This window comes from Mixophyes fleayi, chromosome 8 (genome assembly GCF_038048845.1).
Source record: "Mixophyes fleayi isolate aMixFle1 chromosome 8, aMixFle1.hap1, whole genome shotgun sequence".
Taxonomy (NCBI): Eukaryota; Metazoa; Chordata; class Amphibia; order Anura; family Limnodynastidae; genus Mixophyes; species Mixophyes fleayi.
In genome coordinates this window covers 55,477,562-55,499,799 of record NC_134409.1, presented here as the reverse complement: position 1 = coordinate 55,499,799, position 22,238 = coordinate 55,477,562, and the positions used below count along the sequence as shown (strand labels likewise).

At 41.3% G+C, this 22,238-nt stretch overlaps 1 protein-coding gene across 1 annotated transcript in view; it reads right to left on the bottom strand.

Annotated features, from left to right (window-relative positions):
- Window positions 1-1,046: 1,046 nt before the first annotated feature.
- NEK7 (NIMA related kinase 7) overlaps window positions 1,047-22,238 on the bottom strand; it is a 77,700-nt gene continuing 56,508 nt past the window's right edge. Inside the window, exons 8-10 of the mRNA XM_075182591.1 lie at window positions 13,842-13,936; window positions 4,387-4,500; window positions 1,047-1,858 (exon numbers count right to left, since the gene is read on the bottom strand). Of these exons, the coding sequence (XP_075038692.1) occupies window positions 1,748-1,858; window positions 4,387-4,500; window positions 13,842-13,936 (320 nt within the window). The 3' untranslated portion in view covers window positions 1,047-1,747. The remainder of the gene's footprint in view (window positions 1,859-4,386; window positions 4,501-13,841; window positions 13,937-22,238) is intronic.

The window sequence follows — 22,238 nt, the reverse complement described above, 5'->3', positions numbered from 1 at the left end:
TACATTAGCACAGGAAAGCTTGTTCAGAAATAAATATTAGATGTACAAAAAGGTACATTGTCTCTACAATAGGGATAATAAAGAAAAAAAAGATTGTTCAGTCGAGCAGTGATAGAAATATTTCAGAATATTGCGGTGAAGTGGCATTACATGCCACTGACGTATGAGTATTTATCAGGAACATGAGTCCATGTATGGGTGCAACCATCACCATAAAGAGATTGTAACAAAAGGTTTACAAAATAAAACCCCTAAAATATCTTTGTTGCTAAAGGGTGATAAAAACAATGTGTTAAAATAAACATCAGAAGCATGCTGGATTCATTTGAAAGCCACCACTTTAAAGCAATGAATTAGTCTAATAGTATGAAAATAAATAAAATAGCTTTGTTTAACAGATTAAAAAATAAAATCAGTTAATCACATCTTTTAACACTTTAAAATGTCTTATTATTTCCACAAACGTCTAGGAATAATTTAAATTGCCAATTTTATAATGTATATGTTAAAAATATATATATATATATATATATATATATATATATATATATATTTTTTTTTTTTTTTTTTTAAAAAAAAAGGCACTTTGTGAAATTGCATATATGTTTTGTCTCAGGAACAAAACGCTGTATTTATGGCATTATGAAGGTACCTGTAAATGCTAAGCATAATGAAATATGTTCATCTATAGACGTTTGACAACCCCTGAAAGTTATTGCATACGTTATTTTGCAACAAGGTGACTTTACTGGCCAAATACACAATTACATGTGTTTTGAAGGCATGTTATGGTATTCCAGGCAACTTAATTTTGGTCCTATGTGCAATTTTATCTAAAAGTAAAATAAATTCTTAAGTTACAAAAGGTGAAGCAGGTATCCAGCATACATATGCGGAGTAGGGTAATTGTGTCACTTAAGAGATGTTGAAGACAGAACAGTTGGTACACAATACACAGGTGAATTGATATTATAGAAATCTGACTTTTGAAGAAATATTTTACTTTTACGGTAGAATACACCAAAATAATAATTTGATTATTTTACACACACACAAAAAGCAGAAAATACCTCTTCATTACCCTGAAGAGCCACAAATGAGCAGCCTAGCAATAATGAAAGGGATAAAGTGAAAGGCGCCATTAGCCCACCCAGGATTAAGTGACCAGTCCTGTTTCCAGGCAACATAAAGCTGTGATTTATGTGACTTGCCATAGCTTGCATTTTGAGAATGTAAATATACCTAGACTTTGCTGGTGTTCATAGCAATAACCTTCTCTAGTCTCAGGTGCTGAGGCAGCACTTTTAATCTCTGATCTTTAGGGCTATTTCCTGGTTGATTTGGTTATCCCCTTTCTCATACAGAACTTTCATTTGCTAATCTACATCAGGAGAAAAATAGACCAACTTCTCTCATTACATTTCTGAAAGCATGAGAGACAGGTTTTGTAAATGGATTAGAGATGCCCACCACTGGTCCACTGCAATCATATCGCTGACACCAAATATCGATTGCAGAATAAGTCTTGCAGTACAAGTACAAATGGTGCATTTAATCAGAGTTCTCCCCCAGTAGGCGACTTGAAAAGATCTGCATCCCATCCAAGACCTGATGGGGTCGTAAATGTACCACAGACCCTCTGAGCAGCTGAGGAGTGCCGAAAACTTGCCCACTTCTATTGGGTATACTGTAATAATTCTTGAAAATGATGGACGTGGGGTGGGAGAGTCCCGGAGCGACTTCTAATCTAGCTGGTGGCAGTCAAGGCATGCATACGCTTTGCAACCTCATACACATAGGTTACATCTGGTCTCTTCTCTGGGTCTGGATTTATGCAGGTATTCACCAACATACGTAGCTTTGTTGAAAAAGAGAGAGAAAAAGTTACTTTTTGGTATAAAGTTAACAAAAAAAATATAAAATAAATTACTCTTAATGCCAAATCACACAAATATATCTAACATCTAATTGCAATACTCTGTTATATTGCCATCTTTACTTCAGCTATTCTGATCACATTCTATACTAAATATACCAATATACTAAACATATTATGTTTAGTATATTGGCTATACCCAATATACTACACATGTGATGACCAGGGAGGAATTTCAAAGACTTACTTGACCTTTCATTTCTATTTTCTGCAGACTCTAGCCACCTCTGGTCCACTGCCTACCATAAATACATTTCCCATCATAATCTAAATAATTTAAATGGTGCTAAAGTATAAACCTGCACTCTAGGTATTAGCAGTGAAGGAGTTAACTAAGGTAAGTATTTTATCTAGTTTGGCTTTAAAAGTGAAAACTCTAAATGTTACAAAAAAGATATAACCCTCGCTATCTAACTGGGAGATCCTCTATAGGTCATTGTGTGTTTTTTTTGTTTTTTTTTATTTGTGCCCTTGGGCTGTGACTCTGGATTCACACTTAGCAGCAGAATCGCAGCCCTGCAGGCAGGACCGGCACAGCCGCTCCGCTGAGTGGTACCCTCATTATAATCCCCCTGCAGGTCGTCATAGCAACTGCCATCCTGGAGCATCCCTGTACCGTCCTAATAAGCTAGCATGTGAAATGCAAATGCGGACAGTCTGAAAATTAGTCAAGGAGAATAGGCGATGAGGATGCAGATATGTGAAATATTCATGTGCAAGGTAGGGGGGTAGAGAGAGAAAGAGAGAGAGAGAGAAGGGAAGGAGGAGACAATATGAGTGTCAGAACAAAAGGCTACCCCTGACATACCATTACTGTACAATAGTGCATAAGGAGAGACTGGAGCAAAATATTTTCTGTGTGCATGGCCACTATGTTTAGATGCTGGCAGCCCATGAGGTTTTAAAAGCGTGCAAAATAAATTGTATTCAGATGTTAGTGCATTTTTGTTTCTCAAGTAGAGGTGAAAAATAGTTAGACCAGTCTTTATACAAACAAGGGATTTTACAAATAGGTATGTGATCTACTGTCCAGGAGCCAATCATTCAGAAAGCAAGAAAGTAAGAAAGGACAGTAAATAATTGCTGCTGCTCTGTGAAAATGTCAGACTCCGACATCATGTGACTCCCCGTTGACAGTCACTGTACGGAGCACTGCCACTGTAATAAGAATATTTATCTATATTTATCTATAGCATAATTCAATCCTTTAACCAGTAGGGGTCTGTGGAAAAACTGTACCTCACCATACCTGTTTTCAAGACATGGGCATTATACTGAACAAAAACAAAGGATTCTGGGGGTTTTAAAGCAACTTTTCGTGGTTTGTCACTTAGTTGAAGTTATTTGAAGCTACAGATAAATTCCTAAAACTACTCTCTATTCACCTTATAAAGATTCTGTTAGAAAAACAAAACAAAACAAAAAAAACAAACAAACCTGAAAGCCTACGAGTGTTTTTCTTTAGGAAATGCCATATACAGACAAATAAGTTTTGCCTCATTTTCATACACCTAGATGTTGTGTGGTGAAAAAAAATGCCCAAAACATCCATCTGGTATAGCCTTAGCCAAAATAAAAACTGCATTTGGGCAAAATTAACCACCCCTCATGCAGACTCTTAAGGAGACAACTTTTGATCACGTCAACTCACATTTGACCAACATCAAATATGGGTTCCTGTGCATTAGAGAATGCTTTTTACAGAGCCCTGGAAAAAAATATAGCACATTTGCATTACACATTCCTCTATACATACCATATGTGAGAGTAATAACCTCTATTAGAAGTTCACCACACCAAATGCAATTTCATATTCTAGAATTTGCCTCCAAATCCTGCACTAGGGAGCATACCACAGGGCATTTATTCACACAACACAACGCTCCACCCACTTAAGAAACACACAGCAATCTGGTATCTCACAGGTAGTTCCACCAGAGAATTGTGTCTAAATCTCATATGTAAAGTATCTACATCTGTAAACCAGTGCTTGTCCTTATGTCACCACATTTATAGTTAAGACTTTACCACACTGCAGTGAACACAAATATCAAAAAACGTTATAAATATTTTGAAGTAAGCTCCCCTTGTGCCTCACCACCTTTACTGTGTAAAGCAGGATGTTCACTATTTGGCTTCTATAAAGTTACCTTCCAGCAGCAGCAAGCTGGTTGTGCATTTTCTTTAAATGTGACACGGAGAAAGGTACAGAGGGGGTTTTCATACTAAAGGGTTAAAGGGAAAAACTGACTGAAGATGTTACGTGACAATACAGACCTAAGAAAACCTTGGAGAAATATATTAAAATCTTAGTGGGTCATACAGGGAATCAACCAATAAAAAGTCACTCGGGAACAACCAAAGGAGAGAGCAAGACATTCATTGTTAGTGAATAACTGCTTGGCATACATGAGGATTAGCATTATAAAGAAGGACAAGTAGTAACATACCTCCTCTGAATAGTGGTCAGATGGCAGAGGAGGATAGTCACATTGCTCTATCTTCTTACACAAAGAGTACAGGTTCATTTTGTCTCCATAAAATGGACTTTGCAATGCCGCCATCTGAAATGAAACACACACATAATGTTAACCAATCTAAAAATGTGCAAACTGTCATTTTGCTTCCACAAGGTAAGAAAAACCATACTATACAAATAACAGCAACAATGTAAAATTATAATGATCATACAAGGACAGTAATTTATATTGATGTCCCTTTGCATCCACATGTGACAGCATTAACACTGCAATATTAAGTAACATGAATGCCAGTATGTAAAAGTTACAATATTATCAACTGAACCTTTGCTATGTAGTTTCAAACTTAATGGAGATTACATTAACCCAATTCAGGTATTTTTAAAACCAGGGATATTGGTAATTTACTGCATCGAATGTAAAAGCCTGCCATAGTGTAGTGTTCCCTTCGGTCTGTGGACATGTCACTTAATGTTATATACAGAACAATATAAAAGCATGTGTAGGTGTCCAACAGCACCTTTTCATATGGGTATTTGCTGTGAATTCACCAACCAACCAAAATAAATCCCCACCTTTGATGTAGTAATCTGAAATAAATGTTACTCTGGTGAAACACCAAGATGTAAGGGATTCAATTTCTTTAAAGATTATTTCTACCCTCTAACATTATAAAAAGAATATCAATTGGTCTACATAAGTAGATTTGTATTTGTTTCTTAAATCTCCCTGGATGCTCAAATTGCTGGGCAGGAAGCAGATAGACTGAGAACCAGACTCACCATGCTGCCAGTCTGCACTCAAACCAGTTCATATATAAGCTTACATAGAAACAACCGACCGGCTTTGACAATTTAGTGTGGCCCTTAAGGCTAGGTACACACTGAAGAATTTTAAAACCGACGTGTTATCTACAACGATTTTACTAAAGACTGAAGGTCCGAATGCTCAGGTGATTCATGCATACACGCGATTCACATTCAGATCTATGCTCAATATTCACTCATACATTCATTTGTCACACTGATTAAAACTGCCATGGTATAGCTATCCACATGTCCTTATGAATCTTGTTAGCTTCTGAAACAAAATTTTCAGTCTCAGAACAAACAAATTATTCCATCTAAAGCACTCTCCACATTTAAGTCACCAGGACATGTCCATTGCCGGCATCGGCTGAAAAGACCATGACTGTGTAAACCCTATGGAGATCGTGACTGTGAGTGCATACACACTACATAAACAGAAGGTGATTGGAACCAGATTATTAAACAGTTCGACCAATCAAATGAAACGACAATCGGCACTTTGAAACAATTGCCGCTCATTGTGTGATTATACACACTAAAGCGATATGTGGCCAAGCGGTCGTTTATCGGGTGATTGGCCCGATAACTGTCTGAAAAACCTGTAGTGTGTACCTAGCCTTAAATACCAACTCTGCATTTGTTTATTTAAAGGGGAAACACCTTACTAAATAATCTATCACCTTGTTTGTTTGATCTTTGCTTCCTACTATGAAAGCTTCCACGCATGACTACAAATATAGGGACCAAGTATGTTCTGTTTGTGCAGTTGTATTTCTTTGGTAGTAGAATATTCTGCAAGGAGGGTTTAATGTTTCCTAGCAGGTCAAATTAAATGTATTTCAGAAGGAAAGTTCCTCCATAAGGTCTTAAAACTTGATATGTGATACAGTTCACAAAGAATGCCAAAACATCAAGGGGTGCAGAGGGTATTTATCTTTCTTTAGCATCCATGCACTTTATTTGCTGAAGGTAAGCCAAGAACAACACTTACGTAATACAGAGGACTGGACATAGCTTTACTTCTATACAGTAGATGATTACTTCTATTAGCGGTGGATAAAAAGGTACATGGGGAACATGTACATTTAGTGGTGTTAAGTAAAGATCAGTTTTAACAATGTGTTACTAATGTATTAATGAGATTTATAAAGTGTCTTACACAATTTTATACATGTGGTTAGAGATTAAAAGTTTAGCATTCTTTTGTTCCTGATGCCTTTTAAAACACATCACAGTAGGCTGCATGGAAAACTTTATACTTGCTTCATGCCACTTGTTCTAGTTTAAATTTATAAGACTTTACAAAGTGGCAGATGTCACAGCATAAAATACCAACAAGACATTTTATTTAAATAAAAGCAGAAGTTGGAGGAAGACTAAAAGAAAAACAGAAAACCAGTCTGGTGCCTAAGTAGTTAGCACTTCTGCCTCACAGCGCTGGGGTCATGAGTTCAATTCCCGACCATGGCCTTATCTGTGTGGAGTTTGTATGTTCTCCCTGTGTTTGCGTGGGTTTCCTCCCACACTCCAAAAACACACTGGTAGGTAATTGGCTGCTATCAAAATTGACCCTAGAGACTGTGTGTGTATGTTAGGGATCTTAGACTGTAAGCTCCAATGGGGCAGGGACTGATGTGAGTGAGTTCTCTGTACAGCGCTGCGGAACCAGTGCGCTATATAAATAAATGGTGCTGATGAAACCAATTTTAACACTGAAAAACCATAAAAAATATCAAGACAACAAAAATGACATAGGAATTAAGGGATTCATTAATTTCACTTTAAATGCACTGGAAGTTTCCATAATTTACTTTGGCCCTTCTTTTTAATGTTAATATACTGTACACATAAGGACTTTCAAAGGAATTTAGTTAGAGGTCACAATAATGCTGTTGGAGGATTAAGATTAAATGTTACTAGAAAGCATACCATTTAGTGCCTATTCAAACCAGCATCTTTGGCATTGCTGTAGATGCATTTGCTTTTACTGGGATGCAAGATTGCGACCAAATTTAATGCAAGATTACCAATATAAATAAAACAACTAGTGCTGTGCATAAATATAAGCGATTCCCCCCCATTTTTGTTATTGTGATGTGAGGTGGCACTTATCTTCCTAGTCACTGTAAGCAGTTGGGATAGCTCAGCACTAGAGTGCATAGTAAATATCTAAGTTTTAATCTGTTTAATTGCGGCTGATCCTTAAATCTTAAAATTTTAAATATGTGATATTTGATGTATAGGATTGTTTTCTAATTTATACATACGCTGAAATGAAACTATCCAACAAAGTCATTTATCTACATTATGCTACAATGTACAAAAATAGAGAAACACTATACTTCACAGTATGAAAATCCCAATGACTGTCTACTGCGATTCCAGAGACTAAATATAATGTTCAGGTCACACAATGCGCAGACAAGCATCAGACTTAAGACAGTCATGCATTAGAGGAAATCCAAACAAGGGCCATAAAGGGTGTGCATATGCTGGTTCTGGCTAGGAAAGCAGTGGAATCTGCATAGCACAAGTTTACTAACAAATAATGCAAAGAAAAAAAAACTACTTTACAAATAATGTGGTTAAAAAAAAAAAAAAAGTTCCCTGTGTAGCTTGTCATACAGCCGGAAAGAAAACGAAATAACCAGGCAATCTTGAGTTGTGGTGTGGTCAAGAAAGGACAACTGCCCGATTCTTTATTGAAGGGTTAGTTTTAACTACAACTGTAAAAGATCAACCATACAAAACTAGCTTGAATCTGTTATCCCTGTATTATAGAAAAATCAACTTTAAATTAAAAAGAGACTCATTTCGCTGGCTATCTATTAGTACACTTTAAACTGCAGTCTTCTGGTAGCACTTCTTGAAATTCCTGAAATCCCTCTGCCAAGTAATGCCTCACAGGGCGCTTCTGTCAGTGAACAGGTTAATGTCACACGTTGTAGGTGGGAAGGGGAAAAAAATAAAAAATAAAATAACACGCAGAACGTCCCCTGGAGGAGCCAACCGCGACTAGTATATTTTCATGCATCTCCTGCTTTGACAGATGAAAAATGTCAACTGTCCTGTTTTTATTTTGAAGCTTTATGCACTATTCATCTGCTTCATTAGTGTATCTTCCCGACTTCTCTCTGACAGCTGCTCTCTCCCTCTATCTGCCCCCCTCCCTCCTCTCCACCTCATCCCCCCCCTTTTATTTCTCCTCTCGGCAGCTGAATTTTTCAGGCTAATTTGATCTTGCACACTGAGCCGATCTTGGGGAATGATTGACTTGCTCTCCTGACCTCGCGGCCTGATTAGTATTCCTGGGGTGTCTTGGAAGGACAGGATCCCACTGTCTTTAAGGCTGGTGGCAGTCTTTCTCCCTCTCTTTTCCTTTCTCTCCCCATGCTGTGTTGAAAAGCCACCAACTTACAACCTTGTCAAGAATCCAGTTGCTGTGCTTAACAATAAGACAAAGGGAAAAAATAGCATGTAATACCTATTTTGGCATGTAAAGGTCTGTGTATTAAGCGACTCTTCTTCATATTAATTGAGCTTACCTTGTCTGCATATCAATTAAAAACAAAGAATGACTAGGCCTAATTTATCCGCAAAGAAATCTCTTTGCAATTTCCATTCTGCGTTTTGATCCTCATTAATTCTATCTTTGCATGAAGTGAAAAATAAAAAACTGATTTTATTATATTTTAAGATGTATCATAATTTGCCAGAGTGCAAAGTGCAATTTTGGAAATTGTGACCTGGTTTGTACATTGAGTATTATGAATTATTAAATGAGAAGTAAAAAGATCAGGCATAGTGCGAATATGTTGTAATCTTAGCAAAACAATAACCTAAACTGCACTGAAGCCCTAATGCAAGAACAGGCAATTAAAGAAGATTAAAGTAAGCTTAAAAGCTGAGGCACTCCAGTACACAGGTCAATTATAGTACAATTGGGAAGTTAAATATTACCACGTTTGTAGATGGAATCACTTTTTAAGTGACCAGAAATGCATAAAAAGACCTCTCCATATCTCTATAGCAGGGCTGACTAACAGGTGCTCTAGGGACAGATACTGTCCTACAATGCTCCCAACCACCATACCTATCACCACAAACTTTAATGAGCAATATTCTTCAAAAGGTATCCAGAACGCAAATATGTGCATACACTATACATCAGCCATGAAATGTCTGACAATACGGATTGCTCATTGTAGGTCCAATGCTCTTTTCGCTCTGGGTAATTATAAGCTGATAATTAATTTGTTCATGAAGACTAAAAGGCCTAACTAATATACGGATACAGAAAGTACTTTGGAACTTATGGCACAGATCTGGGAGTAGTGTTTAGAACAATTCAGAATATTTGCTTAGCCTTATGTTAAACATCTAATGTGTTGGGGACAGATTTGTGTGTTAAAGTATCAGGCTGGGATTGTCATGAGAATTTAGAGGAAAATATATTGAAAAAGTAGAAGGATCATATTGCTACTAACTACAATTTGCTATTGTATAAATACACTTATACTTGCTCATGATCTTACAACAATGTTAAATCTTTCATTGTAGTATCACAATAAAACAAGAATCATATGGCAAGTTAGGTGGTAGGGTTGTCACAACACCGTGATGTTTGAGTAGAAGGCTATACCCCACCTATATTAAGCTCAGATGGCTTTGACAATTTCATGGAAACTGCACATATAGGGCCTGATTAAGGACCGTAAATGGCGATATACTGAATTTTTTGTGTATAAATACTCCATGCATGCCCAGAACCAGACCAAACGCCAGAAAACGCAGCAATTTCAAATTCAACTTCGAGTACAAAGGACCCTTACTACAGCCTACGATTTCAGGGGTGAAACGGGCAGGGGAATGGGCGTATGCACAAATTTAATGTACTATAAGGGCGTGCCGAGCTCAAGCGCACACAACAGCACCCGATTGAAGCTATGGGCATCAGTTATTACCAGCAAACCAGTCACATCACAAAGATATAGAAATGGATAGTTCTTGTATACACACTTAATAGGGTAACTTATAACAGTAAAGAAAGCAAACTCAATACGTTGTGTTATCTTCTAAAGTATATAAACAACAAATATTATGTATCACTAATATAGGTTCTGCAACCCAAAAACCTGCTATTCTGAAAGTTCCAAAAACCAGAAAGAATAAAAAATAGTGGCTTTTGATTATAAGTGTTGAATACACAAAAAATCTCCAGGAAATTTCTCTGACAGTCACTGTGAGCAGCACATTAAAATAATTTAACCTTAAAGAAACGGCAGGAGCTTTGTGGGGGAAAAAGAGAGTAATAAGTATATTTAGCAATATAATATATTTTAGGCTTGGCGCTCCAAATCATGTAAACACCCCTTATCTGGAAGGTCCAAGCATTACAATAGATACCGTATATGTATATTATACATAGCTGGCTCATTAATTAGATGCTAAGGTCAAACTGTTGCACTACATACTTTTACAATGTGTGCCCCAAGTAGTGACCTGCATTGTCCTTCCACAGGACTGATGTATGTCAAATATCTTTAGGTGAAACAAGTTACTAGACCTTTTGCCTTTACTGTATTATCAGGTGGAGAACTACAAGGCTTATTCTTTCCACAGGGCAATAGAACTGTCTACCAGACATCTCTATTTCTGTTGACCACAATAAACTCTACCGCTCAAACCCACTATATAAATGTCATCCTTGACCTAGACCTGTTCTAGACATTCAATCTTACATACATCTAAAGCAGTGGTTCCCAAACTTTTGCAGTTCGCGGCACCCTTAGAGTTTCCATAATTTTTTCAAGGCACCCCTCCAATATAATTACTGAGCAGTCCTGTTTTAGAAGTAGTTGGGTCAAAAAACTGTATTAAGTATTTAGGTCAGCACAGAAATACTTATTTAGTTGTATGCAAAAATGCCCCCTCTGCATCCAGACACTCTGCCCTCTCTCACGCTGTCCCCCTCCTCTGCCCTCTCTCACGCTGCCCCCCTCCTCTGTCACGCTGTCCCCCTCCACTGCCCCTCTCACGCTGTCCCCCTCCTCTGCCACGCTGTCCCCCTCCTCTGCCACGCTCCTCTGCCCTCTCTCACGCTGTCCCCCTCCACTGCCCCTCTCACGCTGTCCCCCTCCTCTCTCACACTGTCCTCCTCCTCTGCCCTCTCTCAAGCTGTCCTCCTCTGCCCCCTCTCACGCTGACCCCCTCTTCTGCCTTCTGTCACGCTGTCCCCCTCCTCGCTCACGCTGCCCCCCTCCTCTGCCCTCTCTCACGCTGTCCCCCCTCACGCTGTCCTCCTCCTCTGCCCCCTCTCACGCTGACCCCCTCTTCTGCCTTCTGTCACGCTGTCCCCCTCCTCTGCCCTCTCTCACGCTGTCCCCCCTCACGCTGTCCTCCTCCTCTGCCCTCTCTCACACTGTCCCCCTCCTCTGTCACACTGTCCCCCTCCACTGCCCCTCTCACGCTGTCCCCCTCCTCTGCTCTCTCTCACGCTGTCCCCCTCCTCTGCTCTCTCTCACGCTTTCCCCCTCCATTGCCCCTCTCACGCTGTCGTCCTTCTCTGCCCCTCTGTCACGCTGCCCACCTCCACTGCCCCTCTCCCTCCACTGCCCCCCTCCTCTCTCAAGCTGTCCCACTCCACTGCCCTCCTCCTCCTCGGTCACGCTGTCCCCCTCTGCCGTGCTCCAGCCATAGAAAAAACAAACAACACAGAAACTTGCCAATCCGTGCGGCGCCGTGACCCAGCATTCTGCTCTCTCACGCAGTGACAGCTGCGTGAGAGAGGAGGATGCTGGGTCCCGGCGCCGCGCGGATTAGTAAGTTTTTGTGTTGCTTGTTTTTTCTATGGCTGGCGCGCGGCACCCCTGTGACAGCGCTGCGGCACCCCTGGAAGCCGCAAAGCACACTTTGGGAACCGACAATCTAAAGTATACCTCAACAACTTCCATGAATCTCACGAGTTAAAATTCATGCATTTATTACCTTCCCATTGACTATTGGAATTCCTCTTTTTACTTATCATCCCTGACCCTGCATATGAATCTGCCAATCCACACACTGCAATTTTGCAGAGCAAGCATGTAAGCATGTTAGTCACAGTTTTACTGTTCAGTTAAAACAGTACTTTCAAAGTATTTACAAGGAGGCTGAATTATAAAAATATATTATCTACAAAAAAAAATAAAAAAATGGCTTTGCAGTTTGCTAGTTGGACAGAACAGAGTCACAGAAATCCCTTCCCTGGAATACTGTATCCTACTGTGGAAAGGTGAAAGAGCATAACAGACATATTTAGTTAAAAGTGTTGTCAGGTGGCTATTTTGACAAACTTCATTAAAAGATCATCAGCTCAGTTATTTCATATATTATTCAGCTCAGTACTACACAACCTTTGATATCTATTATTATACACAAATAGTGACTAGACTTTCTGTCTAGGGTTAATTACTTTTACAGTCATTAATAATAGAAAGGAAAAAGGACACAAAGAAATGAACAGTGTGAAACATTAAGTCACCCAATGGGCAAATTAGCATAGAACTAAACCCAAAAAGCTAAAATTGCATGAAAGCCACAAAACATGTAATAAAATAAGGTACCCATTGAAGATGCAAAGTCCGCACATGCTCAACTCTCACATGTGAAATAACTGTCTTTTTATTCCATTAACATTTTCCCATCTGTGTTTTAAAAGGTATTATGTGAATACTGGAGCTGTATGAAGGTAATAGCAACCCTTGAAGTATTCATATTTTTTTGTATAAATCGTCCATGTACAAATGAGTCAAAGCCTTGCAATATCAGCTGCGAGCACAAAATACCCTTGCACCAGGAATGGGATAACTTTTGTACAAATTAAAATAGAATGTAATTGTGCTACCAGTTCGTTTGCCCTCAACAGATTAAGACATAGTAATTAAATACTTAACAGTACTGACTAAAGTCTATCATTAGTGCTGCATGAAATTTTATCACAAAATACATTACTCTCATTTTAAAGCAACATTTTTCATTTAATTAAAAAAATGAACTCAATTTAAATAAGCAGAATACTTAACATTTTTTTTTTTACTGTATTTAAATGAATAAAAATCTTATTCTCATTAAAAAGTTAAAATAGAGAAACTGCATACATTGAATCTTGCACACAGACGTCATGAAAAACTCCTATGTTGCATACTTCTAAACCGTGTTAGCTACCTAGAAACATACAGTCATTTCTATTAGACAAACAACAATGTACAAGATAACTTAAGCTGGGCACAGGACTGGTATACCAAACCCACAGTAGCTCAGAAATAATGATAGTGTACTTCAGGGCAATTTACTTTTAAAATTAATTACATTGCTTAAACAAATTGAGAAAAAAAACAAAACTATCCAAACACTTGTGTTCAGCCATTTGCTTTAAAGCAACATAAAAAATAAGAAAAGTAGAATAAGAAGGCAGATGCAAGAACATGATGGATAAAAAAAAATTACAATAAAACATTGTTTTGGGACTACAGTTTTAGTAGAGCAAACCTTGGTGCCATCACCTCAGATTAGTGACCATTTCAGAACCAGCTGTAAAACAATAGGACTGCATGCAAGTTTATTTCATCCTGTTACCTCATAAAGTAGACATCCTAATGACCAAATATCAGACTTGAAGTTGTACCCGTTCTCATGTATCCTCTCTGGTGACATATAATAAGGGGTACCCACTGTAAACAAGAAATTAAATTAATTAATTAAAATATATTTTCTTTCAAACTTTCATTGCATTTATTTTGAAATGTAAACATAGTCAATGCACTGTATTATCCAAGATTTACCAACATTGTTTGAACTTGTACGATTTTTGAAAACCATTTCATTAGACCAAAAAAAAAAAAACAAACAAAAAAAAAAAAACAATTAAAATTTTCTTTTTCAAATCAATGAGTTTAAATGTATACTGAGAAATAATGACTAATGCTTTCAAAACAAGGTACCCAAAGTGTATTATTTTCTTGATCTTACAGTCACATTTAATCAATCTTGGTTATTGCTGCAGTGAAGTTTACGTCATTTTGATGCCACTAGGATACACTGTGCATTCAAATTCCTGTACAACAGATACTACATAGAAATCAATAATGGGTCTATGCTCCCTACATACATGTTTTTTGGATTAAAAATGTTTTAATTAGTGTATGGCAAGAAGATATCTTACAGGACTTTTTCTACTCACTCTCAAGGTCAGAGCACATGTGCTATATGAGAGGACATCACACAATATAAACTGTACTAGATTCTTAACAGTGCCTATATTATTATTAATATTTATTTATGTAGCACAACTTGACTGGGTATTAACAGACAGACAAAAGTGGTAAAAAGGGTCCAGCTCGCAAGTTTACAATCCATAATGTCAAAGCCAGTCATCTTTTTCATGGGTCTGTTCAGGGCTATTTCTGAATTGATTCAGGTCAATGCTCCGCCCATCACTTTGTTTGGATGCAGTTTGCATGATATCCGAGTGGTGGGTCAGAGCATCATGACACAAATTATGTCATTAAGCGCCACACGCCCCCAACTTCACAGATCTCCCATCTGCAAAAGCTGCCAGCTATACTTGGCATCACTAAAATGAAAAATATATTTAAAATATTGGTGGCTGAATAGCCATTCTTGAAAGTTTAAGACTATATTGTGGCCCAACTTCATTGAGAGTCACTGCAAAAAACTGGGCTCACTGATAAGGATGCTAAGCATCACTACAAATGGCTGTACTGTTTATTCGGGAGGACTGGATCCAGCCAGAACAATTTCATATTCATAGTATTGATTGCAGGAACAGGGTTTTTGTTTACTGGTGAATATGTTTAGTATGATTTACCAGTTAAATAGAGTCTACTAGTCAAATGTTGCAGCGTGAAAAAAAATCTAGGTAAGACTATTTATGTGGTTGTGGTCCTAGATGGGAATGAAAGAAATAAAAAATCATGACCTAATGAACCCACAGGTCTCCAGCTGACCCACTTGAACCCACCTCATCATTGCAAGGTGTTTTTTTTTTTTTTTGAGCAATAGTATGGGTATTCCCATTCGATAGAAATCATGTCTTTGATTGCCTGATGTACAAAAAATGTTCTCTCCTTCTTGAACCTTCAAATATTATTATTATTATCGTTTATTTGTAAGGCGCCACATGGTTTCCGCAGCGCCGTACACAGTACAAACAGTAGACCATATAGGGCAAAACAGTACAGAACATTAAACATAAAATACCAATACTTCATAAACTCCAGGCAGGCAAATACAGTAGAGACGGAGTGGAAGAACAGGTATGGAGACAGGAGGAAAGAGGGCCCTGCTCATACGAGCTTACATCCTAAGGGAGGGTGGACAGAATCAGGCACAGAAGGGAGCCAGTGAGGCAAAGGGGAGAACCGAAGAGATGAGAGGTTAAGTGGATGGTTGGTACGCCTTAAGAAACAGGTGAGTTTTAAGTGCCCGTTTGAAGGAGCACAGGTTGGGCGAGAGACGGATGGAGCGAGGGAGGTCGTTCCAGTGAAGGGGGGCAGCGCGGGAGAAGTCTTGGATTCTAGAGTGGGAAGAGATGATCAGAGTGGAGGAGAGTCGGCGATCATTGGCTGAGCGCAGGGAGCGGGCAGGAGTGTGAATGGAGAGGAGGTTAGAGATATAAGGGGCAGTAGACTGTGAGAGAGCCTTGTAAGTGGTGGTAAGGAGTTTGAAAAGGATTCTAAAGGGGAAGGGGAGCCAGTGTAAGGCAAGACAGAGAGGGGAGGCAGAGGAGGAGCGGCGTGAGAGGAAGATAAGTCTCGCAGCCGCATTGAGTATAGAGCGGAGGGGGGCGAGGTGGGAGCAGGGGAGGCCAGTTAGGAGGAGGTTGCAGTAGTCGAGGCGGGAGATGATGAGAGCATGGATGATAGTTTTGGTGGCCTCTTGAGAGAGGAAAGGACGGATGCGGGCATTGTTACGGAGTTGGAAGCGACAGGCTTGGGCGAGGGATTGGATGTGGGGGGCAAAAGAGAGAGAGGAGTCAAGAGTGACTCCCAGGCAGCGGAGTTGGGTGACAGAGGAGATAGTGGAGTTGTTAACAACAATGGAGAGGTCGTGGTGGGAAGGGAATCTGGGTGGGGGAAAGACAATGAGTTCAGTTTTGGAGATGTTAACTTTAAGAAAGTGTGAGAACATCCAGGAGGAGATGGCTGAGAGGCAGTCAGTTACACGAGAGAGGAGGGAGGAGGAAAGATTAGGAGAAGAGATGTATAGTTGAATATCATCAGCATATAGGTGATACTGAAGACCGAATGAGGAGATGAGAGCCCCAAGGGAGGAAGTATACAGTGAAAAGAGTAAAGGGCCAAGAACAGAGCCCTGAGGGACTCCTACAGGGAGAGGGGAGGGGGTGGAGGAAGAACCAGACGTGGATACAGAGAAGGAGCGGTTAGCAAGATATGAGGTGAACCAGGCATGGACAGGACCAGAGAGGCAGAGAGAGAGAAGAGTTTGCAGCAGGAGGGGGTGGTCCACAGTTTCGAAGGCCGCGGAGAGGTCAAGGAGGATAAGTATAGAGAAGTGACCCTTGGATTTGGCTGATAGGAGATCATTAGTGACTTTAGCCAGGGCTGTTTCAGTGGAGTGGAGGGGGCGGTAGCCGGATTGGAGAGGGTCAAGGAGGGAGTTGTCAGAGAGGTGCCTGGTGAGGTGGCAGCAGACAATCCGCTCAAGTAGTTTGGAGGCATATGGGAGAAGAGAGATAGGGCGGTAGTTTGCAAGAGAGGTGGGGTCAAGATTGGGTTTCTTGAGGATAGGGGAGATAAGAGCGTGTTTGAATGAGGATGGGACAACACCAGAGGAGAGTGATAGGTTGAAGAGGTGTGTGCGAGGTAAGAGCAGGCAGTAGGAGAGAGAGAGCGAAGGAGGTGGGAGGGGATGGGATCAAGAGGATAGGTAGAGGGTGGAGAGGAAAGAATAAGGGAGCGAACTTCTTCACCTGATGTAGGGATGAAGGAGCACCAGAGCCGGTTGATAGGGGGAGGTGAAGCGGTGAGGGTGGCGGGAGAGGGATGGGAGGAGGAGATGTTCTGTCTGATGGCTTCAATTTTGGAAGAGAAAAAGGAGGCGAAGTCAGACGCAGAGAAGGAAGGCGTGACAGTGGGAGGGGGGGGAGAGGAGGGAGTTGAATGTGGCAAAGAGGCGGCGGGGATTGGAGGACTGAGAAGAGATAAGGGACTTAAAGAAGGATTGTTTAGCAAGGGACAGGGCAGAGCAGAAGGAGGAGAGAATAAATTTGAAGTGAAGGAAGTCGGCTAGGGAACGAGATTTCCTCCAGAGGCGTTCGGCTGTGCGAGAGCACTTTTGGAGGGAGCGGGTGAGTCTGGAGTGCCAGGGTTGGGGAATAAGGCGACGACGGTGGATAGAAAAGGCCGGGGCAACGGTGTCCAGGGCAGTAGTGAGAGATTGGTTATAAAGAGAGGACGCCTGGTCAGGGCAGGCCAGAGAGGGGAGGGGTGGTAGGAGAGTTTCAAGAGAGGAGGAGAAGGAGATGGGGTCGATGGCATCAAGATTGCGCCTGGTGAGGGTGGCTTTAGGCAAGGTGGGAGCAGGGTAGGAGGACATAGTGAAGGAGAGGAGATGGTGGTCGGAGAGTGGGAAGGGAGAGTTGGAGAAGTCAGAGAGATCACAGAGGTGAGAGAAGACAAGGTCGAGGGAGTGACCAAGACAGTGGGTGGGGGAGGAGGTCCACTGAGTGAGGCCAAGGGAGGAGGAAAGGGTGAGAAGTTTGATGGTGGCAGGGTCAGAACAGTTGTCAATAGGGATGTTGAAGTCGCCCAGTATAATGGAGGGCAAGTCAGAGGAAAGATAGTGGGGGAGCCAGGCGGCAAAGTTGTCAAGAAAAATAGAGGTGGGGCCAGGGGGACGGTAGATGACAGAGACACGGAGGTGGATGGGGGAGAAGAGCCGAATGGAGTGGACTTCAAAAGAGGAGAAGGAGAGTGAAGGTAAAGTGGGTATGACCCGAAAAGTGCAGTTAGGGGATAGGAGGAGGCCCACTCCACCTCCTGGACGCTTGTCTGGTCTGGTGGAGTGGGTGAAAGAAAGGCCCCCATAGGAGAGAGCAGCAGGGGAGGCAGTATCAGAAGAAGTGAGCCAGGTTTCGGTTATGGCAAGGAGATTAAGAGAGTTGGAGATGAAGAGGTCATGGATGGAGGACCGTTTATTACGGACAGACCTGGAGTTCCAGAGGGCACACGAAAAAGGAAGGGAAGGAACAGGGGAGATATGGATGAGATTGTCAGGGTTGATGGAGCGTGGGGGGGGGGGGGTTAGAGCTGGGACAGAGAGATTTGGGCCCTTGACGGGGGCTGGGGGAGAGGATAGGTATAGGAAAGGAGCAAGGCGGCATGATGAGAGACAGGGGAAAAAGAAAACAGCCAGAGGAAGCAGGGGAGGTGTGAGGGCGTAACACAGAGGAGAGGGCAGCAATAGGGAGTCCGAAGTGGAGCAGAGCAAATTAGAAGTTAGGTTCTATACGGACTGTCGAACAGAGTGAAACAGTGAGTGGGACGGAAGAAGCTATAGGACCGAGTAGAACAGAAAGGCAGTGATAGAGACAGTATGGAGTCCAGTAGACATTCAAATAAAATTGAAGTAAAATAAAATAAAACACAATAAGATAAAATACAATAGAATAAGCTATTCAGGCAAGAATAAGCTATTCAGGCACGATGTGAGATCCGGAGAGACACAGAGAAAATGTAGGTCCCGAGTCCAGGAGACCAAAGGTCAGTGAGGCCAGAGGTGAGGAAGGTCCAGGGAGGAGAGCCAAGAGTTCAGGAGGGCCAAAAGGACAAAGGCGGGTCCAGATTTCAGGAGGGCCTGACGGACTAGGTGGGTCCAGAGTTCAGGAGAGCCAAAAGGACTAGGTGGGTCCAGAGTTCAGGAGGGCCAAAAAGGACTAGGTGGGTCTAGCGTTCAGGTGGGCCAGAGTACCGGTGGGCCAAAAAGGACTAGGTGGGTCAGAGAGCAGGTGGGCCAGAAGGATCAGAAGGATCCAGAGTACAGGTGGGGCCGAGTGGACTAGGTAGGGGCCTTACGTTTGGGAAACTAGTGGCGGCATGAGTGTCTATGTGTGGACCAAAGCCAGGGGGAAAGGGGTTGTGTACAGATGAAACCAGGGAGGGAGGGGTGGGAGGCTGTGAGAGGGCTAGTAGTGGGGGCAATGAGCAGAGTCCCAGTGGGAGAATGAGAGGAGACCCAGCAGAGGCTGACTAACTACCGACTAACCAGGGGAGAGAAGGCAACGTGGAGGCATCAGATCTGCAGCTGGAGATGGCCGCAGGGCAGGAGCAGAGCAGCGAGGAGAGCGGCTTCCATGGGGCGGCAGGAGACAGCAGGAGATGGCAGGAGACGGCAACTGGAGGTGCAGGCCACAGGCGGTGAGGGATGGCAGCATGGAGGCTGGAGACATCATCTGGAGCAGGAGGACACGCGCGGTGAGCGATGGCCGCATGGAGGCTGGAGACAGCGTGGAGACCAGAGACGGCGTCAGGACTGTAGCAGCGGGAGACAGCAGACGGGAGCAGTGGGACCACAGGCAGACCGGAGAGGAGACCAGACGGGGCAGCGTGGAGGTTACAGGCAGCATCAGCGCCAGGACCTGAGCCGGAGTCGCATGTGGGATCAGCAGCGTGTATGATGACGTCTGCAGGGAGAGACCATACTATAGTGCTGCTGCATGACGTCTGCAGGGAGAGACCATACTATAGTGCTGCTGCATCTGCATCGCCCTCAATTTCCATGTATTTTTTTTTTTTCCGGGAAGATGGGGAGAGGGTCAATGGGGAATACAAAATTTACATTTTGGAAGACAAAACATTTATTTACAAGACCAAAATGTAGATCTGACATACCTGTGAGCCATAAAAATAAATAAAAAAATATGTATTTCATGTCTGGTGGGCCAGAATTATTGCTCAGTCTTCGCCCTAATAAATTAATGATATTCTGAGGGGAAAAAGGTTGGGCTGCTCATTAAAAAGGTAAATGTAATTGATAAAGTGGCTACAATGAAACCGAGCACATTTCTGTTGACAATAGGTATACTATTGGCAGTAGTGACTTACTCATGATCTGTAGCGGTTGTAGAGAAAGTAGCTGCTGCTATACATTCTGAATTCAATATCTGTGAATTTAGCACAATGTAGCTCTACTCAACAAGCATGGGAAAGTGCACATGTTCCTTACAGGAGTTGTCATGAGGTGGGCATTTTATTATAAGAAAAAGAAAATTGCTGGGAATTCTGGTTGTTATTGACAACCAGTGTCTGGGTATGACGGGATCCTGATCCCCCTCCCTCTATCTCTAGAATGAAGATGTTAACTGTCCGTCCATGTCATGCTGCAAGAATTGAGGCCTTTAACTGGTAGCATGGTGTTGGTGGTTAAGTACATATAATACAGACAACATATAAATTACTTTGAATTTAATAGGGGTAGCTCTGTTTGCTGAATAAAATTAAGATACCAACACATCTGACAGATGCCTTGTACAAAAGTACTACAGATGAAGCACTTTGTTTTACTTGGTACTTATTTATTAGTATTGGTGCTTGATCTGGCACGTTCAATGCATTTCTAGGGGAGCTGGATCGTGCCATGTATTTAAAAGAAACTTGCTTGATTTACACTCATTTTAAAATCACATCCTAAGAATTTTGTGGTACCATCAGCAGAGCAAGTCATTTAGGCACCTACCACTGAAAAATAAAATGTGCCATATAACCTTTGAAAAATTAATTTACTACATATACAGATGTAGCAAGCATTAAACTAACATTTAACATGGCACAACGTAACTCATGCAACAGGCATTGACACTTTAAGGAAACACATTGCACATAGTGTTTCTCAAAGCGTAACATTGAAATTCCCTGCAATATATTTTGCTGCCACCAGATGACACCTTGACAATCATTTTACATGTCAGATGAAGGAAAAATATGCAGCACATGCGTATTGTTACTCAAATTACTATAACGTTTCAACTAAAATTAATGAATTGGCAGCAACTCTGCCTGAACGGAAGTAATGTAAAAAAATAAATAAACAAAAAAAATGAAAATACATGCAGCAGAGAACTACAGGTGATGTATAAGAAAAAATAAAATTAAGTTATGGGCATCATGTCTCGTCACAGCATTAGACAGCCTGGGCTGGTGTGCAATATACCCAGAAGAGTGTGGGTCCCCCTGCTATAGTAAAAACTAGTCAGTGCACCAAGTGGCAAGCACTGTGCATAGATAAGCTAAAGCTAAGCAGTACTGTATACACCAATATTGTCAACCTGTGGATGTGCAGCTGCTGTACATTACAAGTTATATCATGTCTGGCACAACAGTTAGACATTCAGTGTCAAATGAAACTGTAAGAGTGTTTTATTTGGCCAATTACTTGTTTGCTTTAGTTTCGTCTCATGAAGAACAGGTCATCCTATGTAGGTAAGGCCAATACTGGTAATAAAAATAAACTTATTTGGAGGTTCAGAACAAGCATATCTCCCGTGCGCTAAGGCTCTTCCAGAACTCCTCACTTTGGGGTTGGGGTAAGGAATAGGCAAAGGGTAGTAGAAAAGCAGAGTGAAGGTAATCCAGCTGAAGTATGGATAACATATTAGTGTACCAGCATACAAAAGAGATTCCTTTCTCCTGAATGAGATTATTGTAAAATAGTGGAGAGGATACAATTTCAGGGGTGATCTTGTTGTGTAGAGGGGCGTACGACCATTTAAACTCAATAGGACTTGCACTTTCCAATATTACTCTAAGCTAGTGGAGATGGTGTCTAGTTTTTATATTTTAAATGAAACAAAAACAAGCAGGTGCACTGTGTAATACAATGAATAAGGATTGTGCCTGCCCCATCTAGCCCTAAACAGCCTAGGCTGTTTTCCATTATAAAATAAAGTCGACAAACGTGGGGTCACTCTGCAATATTGAAAATGAGCCCCAAGCT